We start from the raw sequence: 13,850 nt of genomic DNA on the forward strand, positions 1-13,850 counted from the left end.
GAGGCCCGCGTACCGCAAAAAAAAAAAAAAAAAAAAAAAAAAAAAAGTGACAAATGTATGTTAGTAGAATTTGTGGGAATTTCCTTTACCTACGGAGATCCAGATTCCGGCATATTTGGGTGGCTTTGAATTAAGATGAACATCTTCTCAAAAAAAAGGAGTGATAGAGTTGTTCTCATCAAAGACGCTAACATGTAATTGTGACACTGCTACCGCCATCACCAGATCCCTGCAAGACTCAGTTTCTCAGCTAGGGCAGCAGAGTCTGTTTACCCGAAACTGTGTTCTCTCTCCACGCAATGTTCTAGCATTCTTTAATTCTGTGTTTATATTAGCATCTGCAGCTTCAGATTTCTTCGTTAAGATTGTTATGGAAGAAAAAATAAAGGCAAAGCACTGCTCAATAAAAAAGGTACATATGTGACTTGAAAACATCACAAGTTCAAACGCTAAGTTTTCTACTCTCAGAAGTAATAACCAACTCACCTTGCAGCTGCTGAAGAAAATACGGGCTGAATATTTTGGCCATAAAGTTGACTGGATGGCATTCAATAAGTGAACATGAATGGAGAAGTTTCAATAGTGTTTTGGGTGGAAAATAATTGAAACGAGTTAACAGTATGTTTTCTAGCTTCCTAAATAAAGCAGAGGCATTTGGTGGCAAATAATTGAGTTTTCCAAATGGTTCAATTAACTCGGCAGTTTGATTAGGTGAAAATTTCTCTGGCTGACAAACAAAAGTTTCTGCCACTGCATTGAGGATGGGTTTTGAAAAAATCAGCTTTCTACTGCAATACTCCATGACTTTGCTGATAACCTCGGGATCCAGAGTGAGACAGAGTGAAGCGACATGTTGCTCCAGGGCTTTTGTAAAAAATCTGTCGTTGTGCCCAAAGTAGATGAACGCCTCTAAGACTTCTTTGAGCTCTTCGTTAGTGAAATGAGGGATATGCCTCACAACATATTTACCCAATTTTATAACCAGTGGAAGTGCCTGAGTTTGATCAAGGACCACCAGGGCAGTAAGCATTTGGCTCAGCAACTTAGGACTCAGGTTGGAAACTACTGACAGAGAAAAGTTATTTATCTTATTTAAAAACGTCTGGTGTTGGTCAACTTTTTCAGGACATGCCTGCAGTATTCTGTAAAGGGTCACAATATCCTCGGGGGTAAATTCTTCCAAATTTTCACCTTGCAGTTGATATATAATCAGGTCTACTGTCGAACAACCTGGACCTTGCAGTTTAATCAGACATTCCCCCAGGATACAAAGACTGTGAATGTCCAGGCTACCCCTTTCGAGACGATGCTGGCACTCTGCCAGGAGGTTCAGCAGCAAGCGACTTTGGGGATCCACATACAACAGGGTCGGGACTTGCAAAGCAGTCACCAAACCCGTGTTTGACAGATTTGAGGGGTCCTGGACAAGCTGATTACACAAAGCTTGAAAGGCGCTATTCTCCAGTATTTCTTTTGGCAACCTTTGATCATCATCTTTTTTTTCCATTTCACAAATCCGATGTAAGACTCCTGCTGCCATAGTATCGGGCAAAGTCTGCAGTGTGCTTATAAAATGTAAGACTTCTTCCGATGAAGTGAAGCTGTTTAATCTCCTGTAAAATATCTGTTCATCCACATTTTTAACACTGTGTTCAGACCTGTCCCAAGCGTGTACTTGAGAGAACACTGGCTCACCAACTGGATGAAGGTCATTTCCGTTTTCTGAATGGAACTTTTTAGAATGGGCATGATGGAACCTGACCCTAACAGGCTCAAGTTGCAGTGACCAGAACCATGGACACAGATGCTCCTTGACTGTCTTGTGAACACAATTTACACGCTGAGTTTTCAGACCAGCCAGAGCTCCATGTATCCGAAAATCAGATAAATGACAAAGGTTCCTCCGCAAGGTCATTAAAGCCATGCCACCAGACTCTCAACTCCTCTTGACTTATAACTACGTTAAAAGAATAAAAAAAAACACGGTCAAATATACTAGAACACAGTTTATTCAACATCAATGCTTATGGAACTAAGGATGAGCATCCCAAAAGGAATGATTCCCACTAAACATTTCCCACTCAAACAGAAGCACCAGAAGAGCAGCGTCTCTGCACCCTAGAGCTTAGAACAGCGGCTGGATCTCGTAATAATCGCTCTCATTTGCCAGGCAATGCTGTACTTGATTCTCCCGACAACACAACGAATTAACTACTTCGATGTCATTTGAGAAACGAGGAAACTGAAGTACAAAGATGTCACGTGGTCCGGTTTACACAGCTGTTAAGGGGCAGAGCTAGGCTTCAACTCAGGTAGTCTGGATCCTAAGTACGCCTCCTATGTGTCGGTTGATGGAAGGAATTGCGTTTGGTTCAACTTCCCCAAAAGAGGCAACGGATAAAGTGGCCATTAATTCGGATGGGTCAAAGCAAGAGTGGAAAAAGCACTTAAAGGGCCTTGAGGTGTTGGTTTCCCCTCAGAGTTAGGATCTTGTTCCAGGACCAAGGAACAAGAAGGTCTAGCTTGGCAGACGGGAAAAAAGAAATGTCAGTAGAATAAAAAAAAGTAAGACGCTGGTCAACGACGGGGTAAGGTGGGTGGCGCGCCCACATCTGAACACCCCCGCTGTGGAACCTGGGAACACGAGTGCGCGGGACGGGGAGGACGGGGGGCCCCGGGGACCGCGTCCTCCCTGGAGGGAAAGGACCCCACGGGCCGGGCGCCCCCGAAACCGGCGCCCTGGAAGAGCGGGAGCGGCGCCCAAAGAGCGGGGCGAGCCAGGGAGCGCGGGCGCCTTAGCGAAGCCGCGGGCCACACACGCCGGGCCGGAACAACCGAGCCCAATCCCGGCGTGGACACCTACCGGACTCGGCGCGCCAGGGACCCAGCAAACCCTGAAGGCACGGCAGCCTCGTGGGCCTCCGTACGCGCGCGCCGCGCCCGGGCCCAGCGCTTCGGCGCCTGCGCCTGGAGGGGAGCCGCCCCACATCCGGCGCGCCGTGATTGGCCCAGCTCCTTTCCCGAGCTTCCTATTGGTCTCGGGCGCCGACTGTGTGCGCAGGCGCGGGGGCAGGGGTCGCGGTACCTGCGCTTTCCCCAGCGTCCCCACCGAACGCCCGAAGGTGAGGGCACGGCGGCCGCAACTTCCAGGTCTGGGCGCCCGCCCAGCACGGGCCCGAAGGTAGGCGGCTCGGGGTCGGCGAGGACACCGGCTTCCGCGCCCCCGCGTCCCTGCCCCAGCCGGGCTGGGCGCGCGCGGGTCGGTCAGGACCCCGGCCCCTCGAGGCTGCGGGCGGCGCGCGCGGAGGGCGGGCTGCGCCGGGGACTCGGCCTTGAGGCCTCCCCGCTGCCTCTGGGAGCGGGTGTCCGGCGGCGCCGCGGCGTTTGCACAGCGGAGCCGGTCCCGCAGGTCCCTGTGGGCCCTTCCTCCGTCGGCGTCTTGTTCGGAACACTTTTCTAGACGGGGTCAAAGGGCACATTCGGGCGCAGGGTCAGGCGAGGGTGTCCGGACGGGGTGCCGGAGGGTCAGGAATGTTGGGAGCGCGGACCCGGCCGGACGCAGGCTCCTGCTCCGCTGTTTCTCCGCCGGACCTTGCCCTGCGGGTGCCGGCGAGCCGCCCCCGAGAAATGCGGGGTGCAGTAGAGGCTCTACGAGGTCGTTATGGGGCTGAGGGGCTTATGCTCTGAAGCTCCTAGGACCGTGCGTGGCTCCTGGGAAGTGCTCCGTGTCCTTAGCTATGCTAATAAGCGGTGCTGTTTCCATCAACCGTTGTTTTCGTCGGGTGGCTGTGGTCATCGTCCCCGCTCTGAAGGTACGGGAGCTGAGCCGCCGGTCAGTTGAGAAGCTGGCCTAAAGTTCTGCTCTTGTGAGTGATCCATCGTGGCTGGATTCAAGCCCCAGTAGTCTGGCCCCAGAATGTGATTTGTGAGCCGCAGAATTCGAGCTTCATATCTTGTATCCTCTTTGATTTAATTCTCCAACGTTTAGAAATAATGCTAACAAACTTAGAAGTATATTTCATATTATCTCTGGATGTTGTTGAAGTTATTTTAAATTAAAAGAATTCATACCTGCAGGTTGATTACTGTTTCATTAAAAAGGAAATCCCTTTTTCCCTTTTCTATTTTTCAGTTACAGCTGTAGCAGATGCTTTGAAGTGATGAGGAGGTTTCTGTTACTGTATGCTACAGAGCGAGGACAGGCAAAGGCCATAGCCGAAGAAATAAGTGAAAAAGCAGTTGCGTATGGTTTTTCTGCAGATCTTCACTGTATTAGTGAGTCACATAAGGTAAGTCATGGTTTTTACGGTGTTTCGTACTTTGAAGTATTCTCTTGGGGAAGCGACGTTAAACAACAAAGTGGGACGCTGAATGCCACCATGATCCTTTTTTTTTTTTAACACTTAGAAATTTATTTTATCAACTGTGTTGCAAGATTCCTGCCAGTTTTTTATCTACGTGTGTGCGTGTGTGTTTTGAATTAAACTACATAGTCTTAAAAACTAAGACGAATAACTACTCTCAACTGTAAATGGGAATAGTAGTCTTCGCCTTGTTTTTCTCACGGGTTGCCTGGGAACAAATGAGATGTGCGTGTTCACAGGAACATGGGCGCTTTCCACCTCATGAATCTCGCTGCCCTGCTTGTAACTTCCCTGAAATTCATGCCAGAGTTCCTCCAAGTGAAGAACCATTGAATTCTTCTGTGAAATAGAATTTAAAGTGGAGGTGTAAGGATCTGCAGAAGACTTGGGACTGCTTGTTTTTATCACGTTCAGTCTCTGCAGAAGTTCCCACCTTAGGATACATGAGATCGTAACAGATCTGTGCCCAGACTAACTGGTTTGATTGAGACCCTCAGATTATAGTTTCATACAATTCAGGCCCTAGCAACGAGCAGGGGCTCCTCCCTAATACCACACAGTGATGTGCCAGCCACTAAGCCCTCGAATTCAGCTCAGTACTTGAAAACCCACCCCTGCAGTGCACTCTCACTCAAGTTCACAACCTCTTCTAGTCTTTCCCGCATCTCTATTTGTAAAGACTAGCCTGTCGGCAGCAGAGGTGAATTATAAACTCAGTGCATAGCAGGGAAACCATCAAGTTCCTTGATGCAGCAGGGCTAGGGTGGCCCCGATGGAGTCAGTCACCCAGCAGGGAGGGTCCTGGGGGACACCACCAATCGCAGGCTCCGTGATTCTACAGCAGCTTCAAAGTGAATTCACATTGCTGCTGCCGCAGGGTGGAGTACAGCCCGGATCTGTTACGACAGACAAAGTCGTCAGCGTCATATAACCAGCCCTGGTTGGGCCCCCTCACCAGTGACCCCAGTGCGGTCAGCAGCTATTTGAAAGTTAGGTGAGTAGTGAATTTTTTTGCTGCCACCGTAGTCATGTTGTTTGCTCTTCCCACCTGAGTGATTTCTCCAATTGTTCCTGATCCAAGTTTAAATTGATAGCTGTCTGCTTCCTAGATCATGGTAGTCTTTTTCAAACTAAAGTGACTTTAAACTGCATAGAGTTGTGTTGTGTCCTTTAAGCCTGGTAGAGTGTTAGCTCAAATCTTTACCTGTTACATCAGCATGAAAAATAAAGCGATGAATTCCTTTGTGCCACGTTAGAGGATACTCGTGGGGAGCAGAGCTCATGGGGTCGATATGAATAGAGATAGGGAAGTGCTTTATTGGAAATACTTCGATTTAGTTGAGAATTAGAATAAGAAAACTTGGTTTGTAAGACTCGGAAACGCTGATGATCTCAGTTTACCACTGACGATATTCTCGGCTCTCTGGAACCCTGAGGGAGTCGGGTCCTTCTTGACAGCCAGGTTTCCTGATTTCTGAGGAGTAACACTTTCTTTGCCAACTTTAAAATGCTTTGTGTACCTCTCTGCCGTTATGCGATACAGACAACAAGACAGAAAATTAACCTGATTGCTTTGCTGATGTGTTAAGTCAAAAATACATACAGTGGGCTTCCCTGGTGGCGCAGTGGTTGAGAGTCCGCCTGCCAATGCAGGAGACACGGGTTCATGCCCCGGTTCGGGAAGGTCCCACATGCCGCGGAGCGGCTAGGCCCGTGAGCCATGGCCGCTGAGCCTGCACGTCCGGAACCTGTGCTCCGCAACGGGAGAGGCCACAACAGTGAGAGGCCCGCGTACCGGGAAAAAAAAAAAAACCAAACATACAGCAGTAGATCTCTGACGTGACATCCTTATTTTATAGTATGATCTGAAAACTGAAACAGCGCCTCTTGTGGTGGTGGTTTCTACCACGGGCAACGGAGACCTGCCAGACACAGCCCGCAAGTTTGTTAAAGCCATACAGGACAAGACGCTGCCCAGTGACTTCTTTGCTCACTTGTGGTATGGATTACTAGGTGTGGACTATATTTTGTGCACTTACTGTACTGTTGCCGCTGGATTTAACTCTAAAATCTAAATGTATCTTTCAAAGCCATGGTGTGTAATTGCCTGGGTTTTGTCCTCTTTGGGTTTTTATATAAATACTTTATGTATGTATAATATTTGAATGTAAATAAGGTGCTGTTTCCCCAGTCTTCACCCCACAGCAGCTCCTCTGCAGAGCCCCTGAGTAGCACCTTAACCCCGGGCATGCACCAGATTCAACCAGGAAATATTTTCACCATGTTAGTGGTCAGGCCCCGCCCTAAACCTGCCAGAACAGAATCCCTGAAGGAGCGACCTGGCATGCTGGTGCTTTTTGGCGTTGTTATTGTATTTTTAAAGCTCTCAGGTGGATCTGATAGTTTCCCTAGGGGAAGACCCATTCCCCTAGGATGTGGTTCTCAAGCCTGGCCATGCACTGGGATCCGCTGGGGGAGTTTTCCTTCCAATTCCATTATTTTGAGCCCCCCTCCAGTGATTCTGACTTAGTTGTTCTGAGGTAGGGTCCTGGTATCAGTATTTTTTAAAGCTCCCAGGTGACTCTAATATGTATGCCAGCTTAAGAAGCACTGGCCTAGGGCTCTGTGAAGTATAGGTTTAAAATATTAAAGGATCAGAAGGACCAGCTCAGCAAGTTAGGACACCAGAGAGGGAGTTCAGGGTCCATTTGCCTGGCTTGTGATCTATATTCACCTTTGAGAACTATTTTGGAGAAGGTATCTAGGAAGGATGGAATGTGCTATGGAGATTTGAGGTTGTGACACTGGCCAAGATCTGTCGTGTAATGTATTCAAGAGAGCATTTTAGAGTGTTCACATCTTTTTAATTTGTCTTTTTCCAGTTTCTTTATTTTCAAGAATGAACATGTACATATTGCTTTAAAAATGCTTCAAAAAATTATTTAGAAGGAAACACTGAAGCTTATCCAACCGTTTTAGTCAGTCTTAGGCCCATATATGGGCCCACCAATTGCTCACCTCATTCTTGTAGGAAAAATCCGGGAAGACAGTTAAACAGCTAAGAAATTTAAGCTTTTAATTTTAAATTTTCAACTAATTATGAAAATGTTAGTCCATTTCTTACGAGGAAACATAGAAGCAATTCTTAATTTATCCAACACAGAAACAGAGCAAATAAATGGTTGTTTGTGTTTCAGATGTAACCTCTTCATGTTCTAGATTAGGAGTCAGTAAACGGTAAAGGACAAGATAGTAAATATTTTAGGCTTTGCAGACAACTGGTCTCTATACCATCTACTTATCTCTGTTGTTGTCGCTTGAACCTGCCATAACAAGGTGTGAACCAGTGGACCTGGCTGTGTTCCAATAAAACTTTATTTACAAAGACAGTGGGTGGTAATTGGCTCACAGGCTATAGTTTGTAGACCATGCAGTAGATTGGAAAAGTATGCAAATGCAGATGTTACATGTTTTTAATCCTTGTTTACAGATTGCCATGTTTTTACACAGATTCATGGAAACAAAAATGTGAGATGTATTTCTGTTAATAGTGATCCAAAGTATTTATTTGTTTCTATTTGTATACTTAGTATTTCTCAAGGAAAAAATAAGAAAATGTGAAGCTATACCTTATTTCTTGTTCCATCAACAACAGCGTGGAATGGTATTGTTTTAAATGTTTTGTTTCTCTCTTCTGTATGTGGTTAAATTTAAACCTTATTGCATACTAATAACCTATTTGGTCTCTTTAGGTCTGGGTGATTCAGAATACACGTACTTCTGTAATGGGGGGAAGATAATTGATAAACGACTTCAAGAGCTTGGTGCCCAGCGTTTCTATGACACTGGCCACGCAGATGACTGTGTAGGGTAAGAGCAACGTATTTTCTGTCATTTCCAGTAAACCTTGATTGTATATGTTGAAAATTAGTGAGTTTATAAAAGGGGTTCACTTTTGATCTAGCACTAAACTTCGATCTTGAAAGTCTTATTTTAGTTTTGTTAGCTATTTTTAATTCTAGCACCAAAGAAGACCATCCAGAGTTTCACTTATCTATTTTGCTGATTTTTTTAATGTGCCTTATCCATCTCAGTATCTGTTAATGGAAGAAACTAGGAAAGGTGCCCCAGTACAGTTACCTTAGTCTTAAAAGTGTGTAGGTGTTTGCAAAAAGTCAGCATTTTCTTTAGGCACTTGGGTAGCCTGTGCCCACGGGAGCGACTGGACTCGGGACCTCCCACATGGAGGGTGCCCAGCAGGCCACGAGTTACGGTTGGAGGACACAGGTCAGAGGCCTTCCCGGCATACTGGCTCTTTGGTGTTCTCCCTCCTATTGGCCATTTGCCACCATGCCAACCGGAAATATAATTTCTATTTCATTAATTTTTTCTTGTTTTTACAATTCAGCATTTCACTCTATGTGCCACCTTTCAAATGTTCTTAATGTCTTAATTCAGAAACCTTACAGGTACTGTGCTACAACTTATGCTGTCGTTTATCCTTGAACTGCTTTAGCCAGATAACGGCACACACACGCATTTGATATTTTTTCTACTAGGCGTATGTACTAAGTAAATCTCACCCACTAGATCTGTGTTTACACATCATGACAAGTTCAGCAAAGGTCGTGCTTTTCTACGTGTATCACCTTGCATGGGCGTGTTGGAGACACTGCTGTTTCCCCATAACTCAGCCTTTGAGTCCACTACACCCGTCGTTTTCTGCAGCTGTGATGCTGGGGGTTTGTTCCATCTCCCCAGGGCATATGTCCTTTCTGGTGACAAAGCTCTACCATATTTACTTGCACGTTATCTTTTAGTTTTGTCCCTTTGTATTGGGCTTCCCCCAACCCGAACCTTGTTGGCATTAAATGTTTATTGTCCTGTATGAGCTATTTAATCGCTAAGCCCTTATGAATCCATTAGACCTATTGCTCAGTTCATCTTTTACTTCAAAGGCTTTCAGTTTCCCTGTTCATTTACTGGATCGAGCATTAAAATTCTTCAATGTATATTTCATCAGCCTGCCATCTCTTTTTTTTTTTTTTTTTTTTTGCGGTACGCGGGCCTCTCACTGTTGTGGCCTCTCCCATTGCGGAGCACAGGCTCAGGACGCGCAGGCTCAGCGGCCGTGCATCTCTTAAAGTGTCAACCTAAGTACTCTTTTCTAAAATTAAAATATTTTCAAGGAGACATCTTGGCTTAAAGTACCACCACATTGAGGGGGTTAAGAATGTAGACTGGAGTCCGTACATCTGGGTTCAAATCCTTGATTTTCCCCACTTACTGACTGTGAAACCTTGGTCAGATTACTTAAACTTTTTGTGCCTTGGTTCTCCCTTGTAAAATAGATAATAATAGTACCTGTTGTATAAGGTTCTTTAGAGCATCAAATGAATTAATACAAGTTGTTATTTTAGAACAATGCCTGCCATGTAGTAAGCACACAGCAAGCATGAGCTTTCTGATTTAGGGGTATTATCATCTTACTATTTCTGAGTTGTGAGAATGGGGTTTTAAATGTAGCTGTAATTATTGAACTGCGGATTTTATATGCTTGCTCTTCCAAAGGCTCCTGAGGGATAGATGTACTGTGTGACCGAATTTGGAACTATGTACTGTGTGAGCACCAAATGAATATGATGAAATTATGGTCAAAGTTGCAGTAACATGGAGGTCTAAAATATGTCTCCTCTTAATTGTCATTTAGCTTTATGAATTGGAATTTAATTGATAACTTGTTTGAGTTGTGATTGAAAATGACAAAGATGTTATTCCCAAGGTCCTGATGCAGTCTTTCTTAGCAATTCTGTACACTCTGTACAGTTTCTGTTGAGGGAGTGTAGGGACTGTTATGCTTGAGCCCTCATACTTTGCTAGTAGTAAGTAGACTACTGTATTTTAAAAAGTACTTATGATTTTTTAAAATTTATTTATTTATTTTTGGCTGCGTTGGGGCGAGCGGGGGCTTCTCTTCATTGCGGTGCGCGGGCTTCTCATTGCAGTGGCTTCTCTTGTTGCAGAGCAGGGGCTCTAGGCGCGTGGACTTCAGTAGTTGTGTCTCACGGGCTCTAGAGCGCAGGCTCAGTAGTTGTGGCTCACGGGCTTAGTTGCTCCACAGCGTGTGGGATCTTCCCAGACCAGGGCTTGAACCCGTGTCCCCTGCATTGGCAGGTGGATTCTTAACCACTGCTCCACCAGGGAAGTCCCCTGTATTTATGATTAATTCAGCTCTCCTAAAGGATGGTTGCTTTTTTCCCCTGTGGTCAGCCTGCCTGGACATTTTACCAGAATAATTGCTCAGAACTGATAGAACGTTTGAACTATTAGTCAAAAGAGCGTTAATCTGGAGTGGTTTCTTGGTGATATTTTAATCTGTGGGAAACAAAGATCAGTAAATTGGCTAGGCAAAAAAATTGAACTATTAGTCAAAAGAGCGTTAATCTGGAGTGGTTTCTTGGTGATATTTTAATCTGTGGGAAACAAAGATCAGTAAATTGGCTAGGCAAAAAAAAAAAAAAAAAAAAAAAAAGATGGTGCATTTGATTGATGTAATTATCATTTGTGATACTAGAGTAGACTTGGATTTTGGGTAAGTACTGTTAGCCTCATCAGAATTCAGCATGCCTCTTTAAAATTACAGCTTCTTAAATTACCAACTCTATTTTAGGAAGTTAAGAGGAATCACACTCCTATTACTTTTTACTAAATTATCTTCATTTTTGCTCTCTGAATTTTTTACAGCACAGCGCTAATGAACACAATAGTGTTCTGCTTTTTAGCTTAATCATTCATAAGTATTTTTTATATTCTGAATAGCCTCCATATTTAGTGTTTTTGACAGTTGCACAGCATTCTGTCAAATGGACAGATTCTGCCGTTATCCAGTTGTTATGTATTTAAATGGAGAACTTAGACATTTGTTTCTTTTTTCCTTTTTTATTACAACAATCCAGTTTAGAACTTGTGGTTGAGCCATGGATTAACGGACTCTGGGCCGCCCTGGCGAAGCATTTTCTGTTGAGTAGAGGAAAAGAGGAGATGAATGGAACTCTCACAATGGCATCTGATGCCTCCCGGAGGACAGACCCCGTGACACAGGAATTATTACACATTGAATCACAGGTTGGACTTTTGAGTTTAGATGATTCCAGACGAAAGGATGCTGAAGTTTTAGAGCAAAATGCAGTGAACAGAGGTCAATCGAAGACATTGACTGCAGACTTTGAGCCCTCGCTTACCCGTTCAATACCCCCGCTTTCACAGGCCTCTCTGAGTATTCCTGCTTTACCACCAGAATATTTACAGGTTCATCTGGAGGAGTCCTTCGGCCAGGTAAGCAGTTTTACTTTATGTGCCGTGGCTAGTGGTGGTGGTGGTGGTTTTTTAAATTACATTATGATGGAGGCCAGCAGACTGTGGCGTGCAGGGAGAGTGTGGTCTCCCACCTCTCTTTTGTAAATAAAGTTTTATTGAAACCCAGCCATGCCTATCCATTCACGCGGTGCCTGTGGCTGCTTCACTGCAGTGGCAGAACTGAGTAGTCACTGGGGAGATGCTACCTCCATGCATTGCAGACCTGCTTGTGTTGTTACCTTACCTTTCTTTGAAGAAGGAAATGGTTAACAGCTCAGTTTCTCCGTTATTTTGGAGAATTAACTTCTTGGTTTCTCACTTTATGTGTCGGCCAGATGAGGGCAAGTTGTTGTGGGCAGTCAGGAAATTATCTCAGCAGCTAAACTCAGAGGACTCATTTATAGGAAAATCTTTTTCCAGTATGGATTTTTGGTATTCTGGGTTACTCCACTTTGTGGGGTTTTCTTTTTCTCGGTAATATCTTACACATATATTTTTGTCTATATTAAGTCTTTTTCTCTTTGCCTAGAGTACTTTTCCTGTCAATAAATAAATGACTTTAAAGTGCTCTGTAAATTTTGGAGCATCAAATTGAATAATAGCGAATATTACCCCATGATTGCCAGTATATGGTGCCCTGAAATTTCTTCCAGCCTGCTTAGAATAAATTTCCAGTGCAGCCAATCTTGTAATGCAGAGCCAAGCCCTCTTTTTTAGGGTGGCTGATTGGAGTCCCACGGGGGCTTCCTCACATAAATCACACCTTTAGTACAGCCATCATGTTTTCTTGTTTCTTTTTATTAAATGATGAACCATTTAGACATTTTAGAAACAATGTAAGTACAGCTTTCTCGTTTACTAGAACTGTTCGCATATATCTGAGATGATATTAGTGTTTTTAGCATCATATTTTTATAGTGTTTTTCTAATGCATTCAGATAAACAGGTATGGTTTTATATGACCAGCCATGGGTTATTGCTTTTGCACTTATACTTCATTATTTATTAAGTGGGGTAAATCACAATAAGTACATTGTAGTCAGGGCTGGGAACAGGCATGTGTGGCTCTAGTAAACATGCCGGGCTGGTGGGAGCAGGGTGCATGGACTTGTGGAGAGCCAGCCCCCGTGTGCTCGCTGCAAGGACGGGTGCATGTGGCGGAGGCCGTGGGCGCCGACTGATCTGACAAGGCACTTCACGGAGGATCTGCTGAGAGTTTCTTTTATGGTAGGTATCATTAAATAGGTTTGAGTTGTTGGTAATGTGGTTAAAAGATTTTTTAAAGTCTCAACTATTTAAGGGAAACTCGTGTAAATCTGTTCAAAGGATATACCTAGAGGGTAAGGGATTGGGGAAGAAAGTTTCCTGTTTTAGGGCATCCTCTGGGGATCATCACCTTGGGGGCAGGGTGGGTGGGAGACGGGAGGGTGGAAGCAGGATTGGGCTGAGTGGGAAGCTGAGCTTCAGTGCAGCCATAAGAAGGCCTTCAGCTGGACCCACTCACGGCACGCAGCGTCGGCTCCCCGTCCCTTCTGCCTCTAATGCCGCGGGATCTCCTGGACTGTGTAGTACAAGCAGCACAGCCTCCAGCGAGCGTGTCACGGGGTGCTGCTGCAGAGCTCCTTCCTGCTCTGGGCCCCCCTCAAAGCTGGCCACTTTTGTGTCACCTGGTGTTCGGGTTGGAGCAGTATCTCAGTATCCCAGAGCCTGAAGAGAGGCCTGCCAGGTGTAGTGCATCTCTCTAGGTGAAGTGAAGTGCAAGATGAGATAGTGTATCCTTTACTTGGGAGGGGATGTCCTGACACGCACCAAACATTGGAATCCTAAAAATTACTTACACCACAGGCCCTCAATCTCCATAAGGCACAGAAGACTCCAGCATCATCTGATTAGCATAATGGTCTTGATACCGTGGACTAGTGTGATGTTTTGCTGAGTGTCCAGATGTTCCACAGTTATTCGCACTGTCTTGTACCAGCAAGCAGGAATGATGTCATGGTCTTGGGGCAAAATTGTAAATGTTCAAGTGAAAGTGAACATGTCTGGTCCTCTTTTTTTTTTTTTTTTTTTTTTTTTTTGTTGGTATGCGGGCCTCCCCCTGCTGTGGCCTCTCCCGTTGCGGAGCACAGG

At 45.0% G+C, this 13,850-nt stretch overlaps 2 protein-coding genes across 7 annotated transcripts in view; one reads left to right on the forward strand and one right to left on the reverse strand.

Annotated features, from left to right (window-relative positions):
* Positions 1 to 2,956, reverse strand: part of FASTKD3 (FAST kinase domains 3) — an 8,733-nt gene extending 5,777 nt beyond the window's left edge. For both annotated transcript variants that reach the window (XR_003680863.1, XM_024124622.3), the window contains exons 1-2: positions 2,864 to 2,956; positions 487 to 1,957 (exon numbers count right to left, since the gene is read on the reverse strand). Coding sequence is in view for 1 of the 2 variants with exons in the window: in XM_024124622.3 (XP_023980390.1) it covers positions 487 to 1,924 (1,438 nt within the window). In the remaining variant the exon portion in view is untranslated. The remainder of the gene's footprint in view (positions 1 to 486; positions 1,958 to 2,863) is intronic.
* A 118-nt stretch (positions 2,957 to 3,074) lies between these two features.
* The window catches only part of MTRR (5-methyltetrahydrofolate-homocysteine methyltransferase reductase), a 31,727-nt gene continuing 20,951 nt past the window's right edge, over positions 3,075 to 13,850 (forward strand). For 4 of the 5 annotated variants that reach the window (XM_024119589.2, XM_028492803.2, XM_028492804.2 and 1 more), the window contains exons 1-5: positions 3,100 to 3,181; positions 4,133 to 4,289; positions 6,224 to 6,377; positions 8,117 to 8,234; positions 11,321 to 11,699. In XM_024119589.2, the coding sequence (XP_023975357.1) occupies positions 4,161 to 4,289; positions 6,224 to 6,377; positions 8,117 to 8,234; positions 11,321 to 11,699 (780 nt within the window). In that variant the 5' untranslated portion in view covers positions 3,100 to 3,181; positions 4,133 to 4,160. Of the gene's footprint in view, positions 3,182 to 4,132; positions 4,290 to 6,223; positions 6,378 to 8,116; positions 8,235 to 11,320; positions 11,700 to 13,850 lie in introns of all 5 variants that reach the window. The other variant, XM_024119590.2, reaches the window with a different exon arrangement.

The sequence above is a fragment of the Physeter macrocephalus genome, chromosome 8, assembly GCF_002837175.3.
Source record: "Physeter macrocephalus isolate SW-GA chromosome 8, ASM283717v5, whole genome shotgun sequence".
Classification (NCBI taxonomy): domain Eukaryota; kingdom Metazoa; phylum Chordata; class Mammalia; order Artiodactyla; family Physeteridae; genus Physeter; species Physeter macrocephalus.